Source organism: Ylistrum balloti, unplaced genomic scaffold (assembly GCF_031769215.1).
Source record: "Ylistrum balloti isolate Yb309-2 unplaced genomic scaffold, AGI_CSIRO_Ybal_v1 Utg369798, whole genome shotgun sequence".
Lineage (NCBI taxonomy): Eukaryota > Metazoa > Mollusca > Bivalvia > Pectinida > Pectinidae > Ylistrum > Ylistrum balloti.
In genome coordinates this window covers 1,017,672-1,036,446 of record NW_026781977.1, presented here as the reverse complement: position 1 = coordinate 1,036,446, position 18,775 = coordinate 1,017,672, and the positions used below count along the sequence as shown (strand labels likewise).

Sequence of the window (18,775 nt, the reverse complement as noted above, 5' to 3'; positions counted from 1 at the left end):
GAATTGCACCTGGGCTTGACAACATTGTGAATGTAAGCTGACTTAACAGGAAGATGCTAAAAGTGTAGTGTTGTAAAATCTGTCCACTCAAGGCCATTTGACAAGCTGGATTCAAGGTTTGTTAGGAAGCAGGTGTTCTAATTATCTGTGCAAAGGTGTCCCCACTCTTTAATACATAGCTATAGTAACACCTTGGGTTGGGTTGGAGTGTGAAAATATCAACCTACCACATGCACATTTCTTTTGGAGGATTAGCCTATTAAAAAGCCAAGTCATTAGGTAGTTATAGATAATTACAGAAATGGGATATCAGACATACCTTACTAATGAGGGGTCTAAACTTTTTTGGATGACCCTGTCGAACTGATTAAGAATGATAATATAATAAACAAATCCACAATTTTAACAAAAAAAATGGAGGTTTTAGTTTTTTTCATGTAGAACTTTACAAAAAATTTTGTCAGCAAATAGGGCAATATGCAGACAGGTGACAACAGTTGAAAGGGTCATTTAACAGCCATTTTGAAGAACCAAGGCACCCTAGAATATTTGATATTTTGAGGACAACTTGTACAGTTGATTTTTACACCCAAATTGTAATTTTTGCTAATCTGCTGATTTTAGTAATTTTTGATGCTACTAACTTTAGCAATATTTTGGGAACACCTCATGCTGCTAATTTTATTGATTTATTTAGTACACCAAATAATGCTTTGATTGAGTAGATCATGATGTATTTCACTGCTTACTTTGGATTTACCTAATATTTGATTGATGAGTTTGACAACTTGGAAGTCTTCATCAAACTAAAGGCTTAAATTACCCGAAAACAACATCAAACCACTAGTGCCCCAGACAAACAAGAATACAAACTGGTGAAACACAGCCTAGGTGTTGTTACAACTGTTTCTAGGACAGGTTACAATAGTTAAGAACATTCCCCCTACCTCATGACACAGGTGTAAACATTATCAGCGAGGGTTATAAATATCTATACTGAGAGCTCTTAACCCAGGGTAAAAACGGAGTGTCACATGAATAAAATTCCAAAGAATAAAGACCAATTATACTTACTCCTTTAAGGAGGATTACTGACAGAGTACCACAAAATATTTTCTTCTCTTTTCGTTGGTACAATAATACACTCAACATGCCAACTGAGCAGGAAATCGTATACATGAATCTCAACTATTTAAATACATAATTATAATGTCTAGAAATTTCATTCCATAATCATTATATTACAAATTACAGCTTACTAAGAACTGGTCGTTTCCCAGGTCCACTAGAAATGCTGTTTTTCCCCAAATTAAAATATTATTATCTTGTGTTGGCCTCCTAAGTCATTTCATTTGCACGAGGTTCACTTGCCTTCATCAGCATGCAATAAATAGACAAGCAAACCTTAAATGTTGGTTTCTGAAGTATGTTTATGTATGCATGTGTCCCACTACTTTCCCTCCCAAAATTGAAAGCAGTAACTGTGATGTAGGGATAAGCACACCACAATATCTTTGAAACAAAAAATAAACTGACAAAAACCCTTTTCACTTTCTTTAAATGTCGTCAATTTTTCCGAATATTGACAGATTTTAAAAAACAGATAACTTTTCAACTCTCATTGATGATTTGATGAAGTTTGTAGTTTTTCCTACATGGGACCAGATATACCCAGGTACAGTGAAAATGTGTACCAGTTACAGTACTGACTCCAGTTTTTACATCTTGAGCTAATTGCAAAATTTTGTATCATTGAATCAGCAAGCTTTCAACTATAAAAGGTTACAGCACTTTTATCACAATCTGTACTGGTAGATACTGTAACCATAATCTGCATGCCATAACTGCATTGTGTTGGTAAAATGTTAAGACATGGCTGTCCTACATAAAACCCAAAAGAAGGCTGTGATAATAGCCCAGGTTCAGAGGCAGCTTGGGATCAATATATTTAAACCTGGACTTAAAGACGGCTTTTTCATTACAGGACTATGATAACATTTATTGATAAAACAACTGAATCTGCAATTGATGAAGTATGGACTGATTATCAAAAAAAGTATTTCATAAGTGAATTTATAATATCTGAAATGAGATTGAACTTATTATTTACCAGTCTTTGGCTTACTGACGGATTAAATACAGAAATTTCAATCAAGTACACTGTTTTTTCAAGTTTGTTTGCATCTGGGCTGGGCTTATTATCACTTGACCAGCCACAGCTATTTAAAGCATGGTCCCCTTGTAGTTGGTGGTTGCTACCTCACTGAACAACATACAGGAGGACAGTTGCATGCATGTTAAGCTGAGCAACTGAAGTTAAAGGACACAACCACACTACCACAATAAATTTTAAATGGTTAGATATTTATTTCATAACCGGTATTAAGCATTATAACATTTAAATATCTTTTAAAAATTGTGTACTTTCTGTTAATTATAGTATGTTAAAGTCTGCATAATAATTTTATTAACAATGTCCAAAAATTAAGATAAAATAGGAGCAACTCAGCACTAATTTATATCATTATATGAAGACTGTGAAAGATGTTTTTGCGCATGCAATTTTAGATTCAAATTGATTAATTTCACTCTGTCACGGGTTTAGCGTGAAATATGAGGCCATTTGACAAATTAAGCTTTGGCTAATTACACAATTATACAGTATGAAATCATAACAAAATGGCGGGTTAAAACAAGGTTTTGAAAGGTTACTTGATGAACTTCCCTATCTCCGATCAAAACAGCAATGGGCAGTAGACAATGGGTGGTAGACAACAGCTAGTGTCGTTAGTTTGAAGTTGATAATCTTTATCAATTTCTTTCAGAGAGTGTTATAATTTTGTGAAGCGTCTAATTTTAAATATTTAAATGATAGCCTGAACACATGGGAAAAATAATGAAATTTAAACCATTTAGTCCCTTTGAAGTCATGAAATAATTGTAAAATTTCTTAATTCACCCTACAACATCATACATTAATTTATCCAACCATAAGACCCGGTGTGGGATCAACCACATCCACTTTTACTGTCATTTTCAGACATCAATGCTATATCATTGTCCGATAATAAGCCCATCTGCCCATTGACCTACTTTCAGTCTGAAGCAATATCTTTATTTTGGCATCCTAGGTCTAAATGTAACATCTGAGGGATAAAAAACTTTACACTATACTGTTTTCATAAAATCACTGAATCTGTATTTCAGAAAGAAGACCATAGCTAAAAGTCAAAATAACGATTTTGGACCTAAATATATATATATTTACAAACATAACAGAAGTTGCCCAAAGTAAACATTTAATGAGTGGATACTACTTCTCAATTTAATGCCAGTTGAAGATGTTAGTTTTCATATAAATCTCTGCTATAAGTCAGTAAGCTTGCCCCTTTAATTAAAACATTCCCTGCAGATTTCCAGCCTCATTTACAAGTATACCATCATTTCAACTCAGTGTTTCCAGACTTTACAGCTACAATACATCAAAGATTTAATTTTTGATATGATAAACCATATTTCATATTGTATACACACTAACTATTTTAGCTGACAAATTCTTCCTCCAGGCTCAAAAACAATACATTATTTTACTATGGTTGACCATGGCTGTGACATACACTTTTCTTCACAAACAAATTGGTGAACTTTTCCTTACACAGTACCTTGTCAGGAATAAAAGTGAATGGAACAAATAAAAATACTCAACATGATACAAAATCATATGTAGTACAAACACTTAGAATATATAACATTAGGTAAAATACGGTATTACATGTAGAATCAAAAATCTCATTAGAAAGGCTTCTGAAACTTTCTTATACATCTTTATTTATATCTCTATCAAGATGTAAGATTTAATTGTACCTCCTAGTGCTTAAAATTGCAGATGGGAAACATCCCATAATAAACGGTCTACCAATCCTCTCAGACAGCATGTTAGCTAGATATAGTTATGTTAATAGTTTCATTACAGTTTATCCCACTTAAAACTTAGTTCAGTAATTTAACTAACTTTTTGGAGGTGGAGAAATGAAAAAGATGGGAACCAATTGCTGTCTTTCTTAAGGTAGATCTAACACCAAATGCTATTACATATAGTATCTGTATGATAGATAGGGGTTTTCTTGGTGCAGCTGCTAACACTGTGGTATGGAAGAAATGTGACTTCATCATTTTACTAAGTACATTCCAAAAGAACCACTTAATATTTTACATCTATAATCTACATTCCTCACGACGTACATGGTAAGGAGCCAGCATATATATATATACTACTATACCAGGACATAGACACACACAAGGCATAAGTCACCATCATAACTGTAGACGTATCCAAGAATATCGGAAATACTAATAAAGCTACTGAATAGATTCATCTTACCAAGTATTCAGAAAATCTGTACATAGATTTAGCTAGTGATGGGTAATCTTTTATAACCCATAATTGATTAAAGTCACGTAGGTTTTTCTATATACTTAATTGATTTCATAATTGGTCGCAAGTTCAATATTCTTAGAAAGAGAATGTGTTCTCCAATGCAGTGTTTTCATTTCTTGTAAATTTAAAGTAAAATATCTCACTTGCCTAGAATTAACATAAGAATGAATATTATTGGCAAATGGCACCTTTATCATGCATATGAATTTTATTTTTGCTCATTCACAAGAAAATATTAAGGTGCTGATGATGTTTAACTAGAAATTACCACTGAACAAAGCATTAGATGAGATTGAAAACTTAAATAATTGATTCTATCTGATCATCATCATATCACCAGTAAGAGGTGACTTCTTTTCTGTACATTTGCTGGGGATCAAATGGTGCACGTTTAGTTTGCTTGGATTTCACTCAACAAATTGAGCTAAATTCTGGCCAGGAAGTACATTATTACAACTAAAATTCACCAGTTTCATACAAATATTAAGCAAGTTTAAAAACAAAAATGTCCAATAAAAACTTAACAGAAACTATGTAGATGAAAACATTTATCAAGGTCAAGACTGACAGCCAGTGTAAATAGGAGGGCTACAAGGGGTAGGATGGATACAGACAGAAAGTGCACAAAGGAGGGTGACCAAGGGGAGGGCAGATAGAGGCAGTAAGCACCCAGAGAAGGATTACCTAGGACAGGGTGATCATAGCTTGGCACAGCACTGAGGAGGGTCACTTGTGTGAGAGAGGAAACTGATGGACAGTGAAATGAGGAGGGCACCAGAGGTAAGGTATACACTGATGGACAGTGCACCAAGGAGGGCACCAGTGGGAAGGAATACACTGATGGACAGTGCACCAAGGAGGGCACCAGTGGGAAGGAATACACTGATGGACAGTGCACCAAGGAGGGCACCAGTGGAAGGTATACACTGATGGACAGTGCACCAAGGAGGGCACCAGAGGTAAGGTATACAGTGCACCAAGGAGGGCACCAGAGGTAAGGTATACACTGATGGACAGTGAAATGAGGAGGGCACCAGAGGTAAGGTATACACTGAAGTGGGAAGGAATACACTGATGGACAGTGCACCAAGGAGGGCACCAGTGGTAAGGTATACACTGATGGACAGTGCACCAAGGAGGGCACCAGTGGGAAGGAATACACTGATGGACAGTGCACCAAGGAGGGCACCAGTGGTAAGGTATACACTGATGGACAGTGCACCAAGGAGGGCACCAGAGGTAAGGTATACACTGATGGACTGCACCAAGGAGGGCACCAGAGGCAAGGTATGCACTGATGGACAGTGCACCAAGGAGGGCACCAGTGGGAAGGAATACACTGATGGACAGAGAACAGGGGAGGGTGACCAAGACTGGAGGTGCAATAAGAGTCAACATGGAGAAGAAGAAAGGAAAATTGACTGTGCAACTTGGAGGAGTCACCAGGTGGAGGAAGACTTGCGTGAACAGTACATTGGAGTCTGCCAGGGGGAGAGTAGAAACTGGTGGGCAGTGCACCAAGGAGGGGTCACTAGGGGGAGGAGGACATGTGTGAACAGTACACCAGGGTCTGCCAGGGGTAGAGTAGAAACTGGTGGGCAGTGCACCGAGGAGGGGTCACTAGGGGGAGGAGGACTCGGTTGAACAGTACACCAAGGTCTGCTAGGGGGAGAGTAGAAACTGGTGGGCAATGCACAGAGGAAGATTAACAAGGGGAGGATAATCACAGGTGAACAATGCACCAAGAAGAGATATCTGAGAAAGGATGGATACAGGTCAACAGAAACCAAAAAGGGTCATTTGGGAGGGGGAGGACAGCTAATTGTTTAGATACAAGTCTGGTTAGCAGGCTGTGGACAGAAGAATTAATCTGGGGAAGGGTAGTCACTGGTTGGTGGTGCAGGTGAGAAATACACTGTGCACTGTTGAGGGTCATCTGAGGGAAGGTGGACATGGGAGAAAAAAAGGAATGTGAATTAAAAAAAATTCTCTTCAGCATGCTGGGAAGAGGAGTAAATCTATTCATTTATAACTTCAATTTTTTGACACAATTGTCTTTTGCTTCCTGCATAAAAAGGGGCTGGTGTGCAGAGACAAAATTGATTCTGACCTAAGCATACATGTCATGCACACAGGTATGTTATGGATTGAATTAGGGTCCAACACTTTAAAAACTATGTCAAATATTTATAATTTCTGATCAGTTGCACTAAGAAAGCTTTACTTTTCAATAGTATGTCACACTATTATTGACACAACACTTCAAAAATAGGCTTAATCAACGTTGGTTTTGATCAAACTCGTCCGAAGAAGAATCTGACCTCATTTTTTTTAGCAAAACATACCAGGCAGATATAACAAGTCAAATTAATACATAGCTCTGCATTATCCTTGAGTCATCAACATTATCAACAAAAGAGGATATTTGATGCTCTCCTAATGATATCAGTTGTGTAGGCATATTCGACGAGCCGACATTGTGTTTTACACCGACCAATTTGACCAGAATGTAAAATAGGCCATCAGGGTGTTTATCAAAATCTGTGTCATGATAGGCTACATGTGACCGGTAAATCTTATTAAAAATCAGTGACGTTCAATCTCTTATCGTTTACGTTAAATAATAAAACATGTGCTAATAACATTATCTGAATACTGCAGTGCATACTGCAAAGACTCTAGAACTGACAATGATGTATGTATAACTTTTAAAACTTGGACCGAATGCCCCCTCTACAATGCCTTGATGTCAAAACAAACATCACTGCACACTACCGATGCCCTACTTTCATGATTAACTCAGGTGTTTCTTTAAACATAACCTCAACAATTCACACAGAACAGTAACACACACGATTTTACTTTATTGGAGATCATTAGAAGCGAGGCAAATCGTTGTTTCCAGGTGTTAATACTTGGATAAATGCCAATAAAAAAACACCGTGGACATCACAGGAAGTGGCGACCGCCATTTTCAATGTCTGACATATTTTTGGCCTTTCATCAAACTTTGGGTTATTTAGCTCGATAAAGATGCATCGGTCCCTGTGTATCATACGCTCAGTGGATAGTATACTACTCAAAAAACACTCACCTTATTTATATTGGTGGAATTTCCTTCCTCCATTGAATTACACGCTTATAAATATCTGTGTATCCGCACAGGAAATAACCAAACCCATATTTTTCCATGTGTAGAAGCGACCTATCCTCGTTCCCACCACGTGTTGAACACCTAACGGGGACGAGGCTGCCTTCATTTTTTTGGCGGCTTTGCCCCTATGGTCGACTCAACTTATAAGATTGACCACAGATTTTTGACAAATCTTTCGCCTTTAAAGTGAAAAACTCTGATGAACATACATGCTAACACGTCTCCTGAAGATATTGATTAAATCTAATTGGCGTTATTAGTTTACCTGACACCACCTGGGTGCCTAAGTACCTAAAAAGGTGTATAGATGATGAATTATCTTAGGAGATTTCCTACGGATTCATAATTTTTTCTTCCTTTCAGAACTCCACACTTGTTCTCTTTATTCATTTATTTATATTTATTTATTTGTTTATTTATTTCGTTTATTGATTTATTTGTTTATTTCGTTTATTTATTTATTTGTTTATTTATTTACTTATTTTTCTCAACCCCGCAATCGATCTATACGTATTCTCCAAACGTAATTACCCAGTTGTTTTAATAAGTGATGTAGATGAGTCAATAACATAAGAAGTTTGACATGCATACCTACAAAAAGTATTTATCGACATATTTCGGCGACAATGACAAAACTGAATCACTTTAGCCTACTAACACTCTGCACAGACAATTTATAAAATTTGCAACATATGGGACACGTGCACATACAGACGGTCCGCAGTCAAGTGATACTCGAAGCTCATGTTAGTACCAAGTTTGATCACACAAAAGGCTTAATATGATAAAAATATGAATATATCACCCGTCATAATTACTTAATCATAAAAAAATCTCTCTTAGTCCGGATTATCTCGTAGCAGGTTTTCGGGACGTCAAGATGAGTCATAAATATTTAATATGCTGACAGCGTCATATTTTTCATTCTACTTAGAAATAAGAAACTTCAATAGGAATAAATTAAAACTAGAGTGAGAAATATCCATTTTGAATAAAGCGTAATTGAATACTATGAAAACGATAACTGAATCATCCAAAACTCCGCTCATAAAAACCTTCATAATACCATTGTGTTGGCACCATACTGGCCATCGTTTAGTCATAAACATTAAACGTACTTCACTCTCTGCAATACGATTCACTAATAATAAATTAACGGATTACAAAATGAAAAACTATTAGTCATGCTATTTCTTAAAGGTTGGTTTATTTACCTGTACACAAATCAGAGACCAGCAGAACACTTATATCAAAAATATGAAGCTCTTCATAAGACGTTATTGTCATCGTAGACATTTATAAATCTATACTCGCATATCAGTTGTATAGTTTTACCTACAATTAGCTATAGTATTTTTCATTCTTTTCGTTATACATTATTTATGACCCCAGTCATTTAAAGAGAAATTAAATATAAATAAATTAAATCCCTCCCCGTAATTTGTCTTTCTAATCATATCAATAGTTGTGAATCATGGCCAATGCCCGATTATCATATCAATGATATGCATTCTGATGTTTCCGGGTCATTATTATTATAACTATTATTGTATATATTTCACCCGGTTCATTGACCTTTCACTAACAGCGATTCAAATCATCAGGACCCGGGCATTTGTCACAGAAGACGTATGTGTTCATCAAATGGGTCAACTGGACTTTTTTAAAACCTGATTTTCAGTTAAACTACACAATGATATATATAAGTAACACATTTACTTCTTTATTAGACAATTAAACAGTCCTACTAAAACCTGTCACTGAGTCACTATGACAGTACTCTAACAAGAATAGAACAGTAGTATTGGATACTGGGAAACTTCTAGTATCGAGATGGTCTCTTTGTACTATTTATCTGTACGTTTAGTGTTCAAGAACTGTTATATAAACCCTTCTCTTTCATTTTCTTAACGATCCCAGAACAGACATACTTCGGTTTTATTTTCCAGTTAAACCCTAACTACTACGTAAAACAACCCCAGTGAAAATAGCCTAAGTGTATTAAAGCAGTAGACTGCCAGTTGCTATCGTAATGAACCAGTCAGTCTTATTTCTATAGAGGGAAACTATTTTGCACTGAGTGACCTTCGCTTTAAACGATCCTTACCGGATGTAGATTCATTCACAGCAAGTAGACTACGGACTTTCTTTTTCTTTCTTCTGTACTTAATTGAAAAATTGTCAATATTACAATTTAATAATATGTCTTTTATTCATTTTACGACTTGTGGTCTTTCATACTGAATATAGAAAGAAATTCCACAAAAACACATTATAAACTGTTCGGTGCTTGATCTCCACATACTTATAATACCGATATCGGCGGGTAACATGTTCTCAATTCTTGACGATTTGTTGTTTTGTTATTTTAAGTGTGCAATTTCAACAAACAAAGCATTAAAAAGTAAAGAGAAAATGACGTATATACGATATAATATCAATTTTGTGGCTTTTCAATGTGATATACATTGAATGTATTTATCATATATCATTTAAAGCAGCACTGTAGTTATTTTCATTTAAAAACGAGAAAATGGTCCATTTATAAAATAAACAATCAATATTGATACCATATAAAAGAAATTCACTTAAAAAAGCACTCTAGAGTGTACTAGTAAAAACATGTATATTGCGTTCCCCTGTTGAAGCATGTTTGTTATGGAGGAACTCGACACAAAAACCAATAAATCAAACAAACAAACAAACAAACAAACAAACAAACGAACAAACGAACGAACGTACTAATGAACAACAACAAAAACATCAACAACAAAAAACCGAAAGAGAAAAAAAAAACTGAAAACAAAACAAACACGGAAACAAGAAATAAAAGCAAAAATATGAATATCGAGCAAAGCAGGATTTGATTCGGCTTTGTCTTGACCACTTAAAGTTTTCAGAAATATTGGTATTATGCTTATTGAAATACCTCGTTTATACTTTATAAGACATGGGTCCAAGGTAAAGTATTTTAGCAGCGAAACACCAGGACCAGAATAAATTGTTCACATCTTGCCTTCTTGTTTTAAAAATATTAATATTATGAAATCAGAAAACTTTAACAACACATAACAAACACTCTGCCAGAAATATACCTATAATCACAGGGATTTGAGGACTATGTTCTGTTACTGGAGATGTAATTGGAACTTTTTCCATATGGTGGGGTGAGAGGTGGGAGGTGAGGACAAAATTAGATGTTTATAGGTAAAGGTCAAATCTCAAAATGATAATAATAGAAAAAATGGAAATATATCACCGAGTAGAAATATTTTTGTTAAATATTATTTCACCCTGTGTAATATCGACATATTAATTCATCAACTTTAAAGAACAGTTTAAAACCTAACATATTCTCCTGTCCCTGTGCTTCTATAATCGGCAGTCACACGTTATACGTAAACAGGTCTGTTAATCTATCCTCTCAAATATCTGCTGAAATGAATATTTATTTGTTAGAATGTGCATTTTGTTGATTTTTACCACAACATTTCAATAAATGACAAAATAATTTTAGACTTTTTTTTAAAACTGGCAAGATTAAGCTAAACACAGCTTGCTTCATACAGAAACCTAATTATTTAGATCCCTGCTCCATTCAAGCTCTGAATGAAAGAAATAACTGTTCTACAAATAAGAGCAAGGTGTCTACAGGAGACATATGTTCATGTAAGTCACACCTCTCGAGAAGAGTAGCACGAATTGTTTCCTCGGAATGACGCGCGTGCTTTTTTTCACGGACATTCTTCACACATGGTTATACATACCAGCTTATCAATCCAAAAACAGAAGTAACGAAACACGTACAATATATACAGTATATACAAACTCCCCGTAAATATTTGTGTAAACATATATTTCATTTGAAATGAAACATTTGGGAAAAGATAGGTAAACACGCGAAAAAAAATATTTTCGAAAACCAAAGTTTACATCTTTTTTTTCAATTTATCTCGAAAACCTTGAAAATCTCAATTGAAGATAATCATTTCACAGAAATGTTCTCATTACTCTGATAATAGTATGATAATATATTCAAAGTCTAGACATGCTATTTGAAATACAAAAATCACTATGATTTCTGTTGCTTAGTTAATTTTTGAATTGAGCAAGTTATGATATGGCGGTTGTCTCCCTTGTATCAATTTTTACTCAAGTAGATTTTGTGAGGCAGTCGAGGATATCACATTTAACTTTTTTGAAGTCATCAATGGTTCTGTTTTTCTCATTTTTTTTACAGTGATCGCTGCATCAGTTTCTCAGATATTCCTACTGATTCTAACTACCTCAAATAAAACACAGCCAACTCCTGCCGAAAATGTCTTACTTTAAAGGGGAACTGCCTACAGTACTGTAAAATGACATTAACGTTGTCAATAAATTTATTGTATTGATGACACATGCATGTATCGAATGTCAAAGGTCAAAATGTGTTTTAGGGTCAGGGGTCAACATTCGAATTTCCCATAAGCCGTCACCAGATACGTCATTTATCCAAGTAATTTTCAATTTTCAATATACTAACAATTCGGATTGTTAGAGATATATAGTCATATATGACCACCCCTCAGTCGTGACCTTTATTATAACCCATGTTTCTAATTACGTCAAACAAAATATCCGATACTTTACGTCGCATATTTTTGTTCGTCTTTGTATTTTAAGAGTCTATTATATCGACACCCTGTTCAAATGCACTTTGACCATTTGTAAATACGAAATTTTGTTCGGACAAAAAATATTTGCAATTTGTTAAGGTTATAGTAAAGTTCCGCAATTTGACGGTGTACACTGCACAACAACGACAATATCATCATTATCGTGGTCATCGTCGTCGACGCCGACATGAGAATCAAAAACAACAACATGAGAAACAACAATATGAGAAACAAACAAACAGTTACATTCACAACTTACGTTTCTAAGTTAAAATGCTTTGAAAGGAGCACATGAATGAACATTCGTTTGAACATTGATTTATGAAAAAATTAAAACAAAAATGGTTCGACTCGGTTATTAAGACATTTTCATAACGAGTACCTGTTATATTCATAGCGATTTTCGGAATTTGATAACCAGAAATAATATCTCTTTGTAAGTGAACTCATCAAAATTTTGAAATAGTGCATTGGACTCTCCTAAAAATCACCAGAAAATTACTTTATTCAAATATTTCAATTTGCAACCGTCTGTTTATATCAGTCGTTATTCACAGAAAGCATAGTTTGTTTTATCCATGCACTGCATTGACTCAAATGTTATACTACAGGAAACACAAAATCTGTGGGAACATGTTTTCAATATCCCTTAAGAGAAGTATAAAAAGGAAGTTTCGACTTCCATGACGGGCCAAACATTTTCAACTTCGTCCGAAGCACAATTCCAACATTTCGGTCATTTCCGTCGCCGATTAATTCCGAGCCTTTGCGGAATAGACCGAAGAGCTGTGCCGATACCCTATATTTTGAGACAGTCATGAAGGTGATGTCCACGGATAACACCACTATGCCACTACATGCGTGACATTTCATATCTCTTCATTGTTTGAGGAATAATAAAATCAGAGTCACGGAAGGTGCTCCTACGTCACCAGTACAAAGGGATATAACTCTGCATATATACAGAAACATGTCTCTATCACAAAGCGATTGACATCCAACGTCATACAGAAATCAAATAAACAAACTGACTGACACACAGACAGACACGAAAGCCGTCGCTAGTTCTATTGTCAAATCCCAAGACCTTTCTACCGTGGCTGTTGATTCTATTGTTCGGTCCCTTTACGTCCATTTTGTTGCTGTTGATTTTATTGTCTACTCCTCGACGGATAAATACAACGGTTTCAATAGAAGCAAATACTAACATCATGGCCCTCGCATGACACGTGTTCATTGAGCTCGCCTGTTTATATACATGTTTGTTTGGCACACGACCGAGTCACTATTTCAGTGATGTTTATTTGTTCAGGATCATGGCATCATCACGCACGAGTGTTGGTCTTTCCATGACAGTTGGTTATGTATCATCGTCGAGAACTGACAGTCAAACCTCGGTATGTGTCAAAGTTACACATTTAAACCTCGCTACGTTCACGTCAGGACACTATAACTTCGTTTTGTCGAATTCATGACAGTCAAACTCTACTACGTACAAGTCCTGGCACTCAATCTCCGTTTTGTCGAAATTGTCACATCTCGCTATATCGAAATTGGTACATCCAAACTAAGCTACCTACAGATCTTGGCAATCTTCATTTTGTCGAAATCCTAAGTAATAATTGCCACGTTCAAGTCCTGATAGCCAAATTTCGTTTTGTCAAATTGTTACACGTCAAAGTTTGCTACGTACAAATTCCCGTTTTGTTCTCGTAGTGAAACATAATGTTAGGCCAAGTCTTGGTAGTCAGACTTCGTTCTGTCGATATCATGACAGTCAAACTTTGCTTCACCCACATCGTGAAAGTCGATCTTCTTGTACAGATCCCGACACGTTTGACTATGATGCAATGTTATGTCGCTTACAAGCAGAAGTGAAAATCAAATCTTGGTGTGTCAAGCACGTACATTTCAAAAGCAAAGCATCCTTTTGTCAAATTCAAGAGAGATAGATGTCGACGGCGAATCATTTGAGAAACTGCATTGATACATACTTGAGAAATTAACCATCGTTATAGTTCTCTTGAAATTAAGTTTGCTTCGCTATGTCTACTTCCGAATTACATCGTTTTTCTTCAAAGTACATAAAATAATACTAAGATTGAAAGTGTCCTGGAAGGGAAATCGTCGTTGACTTTAACAACAACAACATCCGTGTTGTGATTCTTGGTCAGACTGAGTAAGTAATGTCACATTCCTTAATGATAATAAGTTGATAATAACAGAAACCTTAGACCTATTTTAACGAGCATCAAACACGTCCAACTTCATATCGCACAAGAAAATACAATATTTCTCAACGAGGCCAAATTCGTATTAGCTGCCCTTTGTTTTTACATTGAGCGTTAAACAGGTGCCTGTCGTCAGTATAATATGACTGAGTGGGGTGTCAAGCTACCTCCGCGTTCAGGGTATATTCCAGAATTATCAAACTATGGAATTGCCCTCTATTTTCTGCCATTAATGGTCATCGTTCTGGTATAAACATTAAACTAACCAAACCTTCCGTCACGGATGACTACGTCAATTCTTCTTGAACTCTCTATGGTGTTTAACATTGTCAATGTGCCGTATCCCCCCCCCCCCCCGACCTAATTTCTTAATCTCAATTTTAATTTGTCATTTTCCTGTAGCATAAAGCATAATGTATGACGTAATGGCGACTAGCACTGTACGTAATCACGTCATTTGTTTCAAGACAGTAACAGTACTAGCTATCGAGGCGGAAAACAATAAGGCAAAGGAAAGTATTAAAATATCCTCGACAAGTTGCAGCGTTGTTGTTCAAAAACACAAAATTTAAAAGAAGAAAAATATATGTACCTGAACAGCTATTTGGACGGCGTTTCTCCGACCGGAAGTTGTTCATGTTTCCGGGAACTGAGGTGAAGGCCGCAAACACACGCATGCTGCAAATAAAGAAAGAAAGGTTAAAACATCGTCAGATGAAAGCAGTATAAACTGACATCCTAGTGAATGTAGAAAAAATACCAAAATGTCATACCTTGCATATTTCTTGTGTCATGCATTTGAACGTCAAACAAACGTGTTCGCTATATTGCACCTTGGCAAACTCAACTAATGTTTTCAACAGTATGTCATCAATTATTTCGTCGTCATTGACCTTTTGGTCAAAAGCAATACAATGTCATTGATCTCATAAACTAGTCGTCTGCTCACATGATTTATCCATATTGGCAGCAGCCACCGTTTCCACTAACGAGTGAGTGTTTTTGCCGTGCACCGTACTGGTTGCGAAGGGCGGTGGTTATGGTAGAAAAACCAAAATATGCCAACACGGCGATGACGTAAGAGTTTAAAATAACTTGAAAATGGCAAAAAACGAGAGAATATTAGCGGTGATATTAGGGCGCACGCGACAATGATCGGTCACATCGTTAACGCGATGCCCAGGAAAACATATACTCCCGTTGGCTTTAACAGTTAAACGATTTATCTGATTTCAGTCGTTTGAGGTTCCGAGGCTCCAAACGGGAACATCTGGCTTAGGGAGCTGTGAAATGGACGCCGACATGTGAGGAAGGCGTTAGCCTGTCACTGGAAGGAAGGGGTAATTGACAGAAAAAATGTCCTAAAACGCAATTCATTTGTTTCTGTCTGTTTTTAGTTATGGATTTTTTTAGTTAAAATATATTTTGTTGGTTTCCATATGGACATTTTTTGGGTTTCGACGACAAATGATTTCGACTTAGAAATAATTTCTAAACATTTTCGTTCAATATTGCCGCTACCTTTCTATTACAGATATGTATTTATCGATTTATGATAAAAAAATAATGTTGATTTGAAAAAAAAAGATTTCCGAATTGTGAAAAAATGCCGCGGCTAAATATGTAATACAGATTCGTCAAGAATTTACAAAAAAAGAAAAAAAAAATGAAAGAAAGAAAGCAAAAATGTTCCATCCCTTCATTTTACTTCATAATAAATGCTTGATGTTTTAGGTAACGGAGTTTAAAAAAGTGGAAAAAAGAAAAATGATAAACGGAAAACCAATGACAATTTGGAACATGATGAATTCACTGCACTAAATCACAAATTAGAGATTAATTTGACAGGGTATGAATACGTTAGATCATATGTGGTGCTGTGTTAGAAAAACGAGGACCAGAAAAATGTAATACCAGACCATTTCTGAGATATCACTCGATCAGAAATCTGTTTTCTGAGCAATACTATTCCTCCATGATGAGTATCTCGATATTACATACCATTATACCACTTTAAACAACATGCCAGGATTTCTACTTATCCTACCCTGTATCGTTAAATGATACAGGACATCGGGATCTGACTAGCAGGTTTTTACAGACTTCAAAGCTGTATAGGAGACTATTCTATTTTGTGCATTGCACTTGGGAATATTAAATAACTCCTGATCATTTGCAATATTCAACCAACCATGATCATTCAGATCCATTCCATTTTCGAATTGCCATTTTCTTATATGTATTTTTTTCAAAGCTGCATGATCGCCCGGATAATATGATTGTGTATTGTGCAGCATTTATCTTTTGTTCAATGAAGCTTAGGTTTAGTGAAGTTTGACAACACTATCAATGTCATAAAAGAGACTAAGAATTCTAATAAACAAACTACAAAAGCAAGAAACTAAAGCAAAGAAAATTATATAAACAAACTAAAATCCCCCAACTCTCAGGTGTCTACCGTATTTCATGCTTCGAGACAGTCCCTGATAATAAAGAGGTCGTTTTCTATTTGGAGACAATCCCTACCTTGGACAACGGTGGTCAGACATATTTTTTCCATTCGGTTCTTTAAGAAATACAACAAATTCAAAGACGTCATCACGGATTCAAAGAACACAGAAAAAACACGTGTATACGAACGAAACAGAACTATATCCTTACAAAGCGGCCATACAGTATAACACATTTGTTTTCTGGACTGACCGCTACCTACTCTCGTTGACCGAGCTCTACACGTAAAGCAGTCACTGTTGAGGCTTCAGTCTCGTTTTGCGTGATTATTTCGGAGCTGTTATAGTCCATCTTTATGTTATGCTTATATTTGTTGTGGACAATTCTTATCTGTGTCAATGACTCATCTGACTTGTTTTCTCCGTTTTTGTGATTACTTGTAAGGCGGCGATGAGAGTGGGAAGTTCCGGTATCTGACACAATAACTTGACTGTAACAGGATACAGTTTCAATATTTCGTTTACCTTTACCATTAAATCGTACCAGGGTTACCTGACCATTCAATGTAAATTCACATATCTATGACGAAGTATATAACATTCTAACCATCAGTCGTTTTGTTTTCATGAAATGATTCCTAAATTATATTCCGGAACTCTCGGTGAAATCCAAATACACGTACTACATATATAATGTATAAGGACATCTTGAAATAAGCGGAGAAGCGCCATTCTAATCTATAAGAACTCGTGACTTTAACTTTTTTTTAACTTTGTCTCTTTATGACAAATTATATACTGGCGTGTTAAGATCAAAGGCGTGTCAGAAATCATACACAGATTCTGAAAAAGGAATTGTCTTCAGATTAAAATAGTGAATCACAGGGGAGTTCCGAAATGAGTAATTACCGAGAGACCCAGAAAGTTTCTCATGAACCGATTTTATTCAGTCTTCAGTCCGAAACTTAAGGACATCATTTGTAAGTAGAAACCTCGAGGACTAGGACCAGAACAAAGATTCTATGTCAATGACCTTTTACACATGGCTGATATTCAGCAGTCGAGCATGCCTGTATGCATTCTTTTGGTGAAAGGAGTACCAGAGGAGAAAGCAATGTTTGCATTCCATGTTTCGTCGTTAATTACATTGCACCTGACTGATTGTGTCACGTGGTACACTCGGAGACAAGACGACGGTGTGAACTCCTAAAAAGCACGAAGCGCGTGTTTATCACGTTATCGACTTGGTAATGAATACTCGCCACACACACAGTAATGAATGCTCACCACACACACCACATGCCATAGAGGGTTGAGAGATAACAAAAACATCATTCTTGTAATTAATTTGACCAATTGTAAGAGTCAATACATAACCTCTTAATTTGACAACCAATCAGAAATGATCTCTTATCTGTCAATGGTAATCAGTTTGGGTTTTCATGGTTAATGTCCAGGGAGCTATTTATTGGAGAATGCATGTTTTCCCTGTGAACAGACCTGCGTCATTACAACCATGACCGATGTCTCTGATGAAATGTACCGACTTATCTGTCACGCTATCAGAGAATGTATGACTTGTCTAAATGGACATAAGTATTTTGATGAATTGACTTTTATCGAAGTTCACGCAAGATAAATAGCTCCAGAACTACTACCCACTATCTCATCCGTCAACAAATGTCACGTGACCACACATTTTATCTAAGACAATCGCAAGTTTAAATGAAGCTTTGTTCTTTATCATTATTTTTTAAGTTAATAATTTTGTTTTTGTTTTTATTATTTCGTTTTTTTCTTATGTTTACAAAATGCCCTTGTTCATTAGGCTACTCACACTGCGT

At 35.9% G+C, this 18,775-nt stretch overlaps 1 protein-coding gene across 3 annotated transcripts in view; it reads right to left on the bottom strand.

Moving 5' to 3' along the window:
- LOC132544425 (tyrosine-protein kinase SRK2-like) overlaps positions 1–18,775 on the bottom strand; it is a 108,600-nt gene that overhangs the window by 43,342 nt on the left and 46,483 nt on the right. For 2 of the 3 annotated variants that reach the window (XM_060208019.1, XM_060208020.1), the window contains exon 2: positions 15,074–15,159. In XM_060208019.1, the coding sequence (XP_060064002.1) occupies positions 15,074–15,159 (86 nt within the window). Of the gene's footprint in view, positions 1–7,532; positions 7,559–15,073; positions 15,160–18,775 lie in introns of those variants that run through there. The other variant, XM_060208021.1, reaches the window with a different exon arrangement.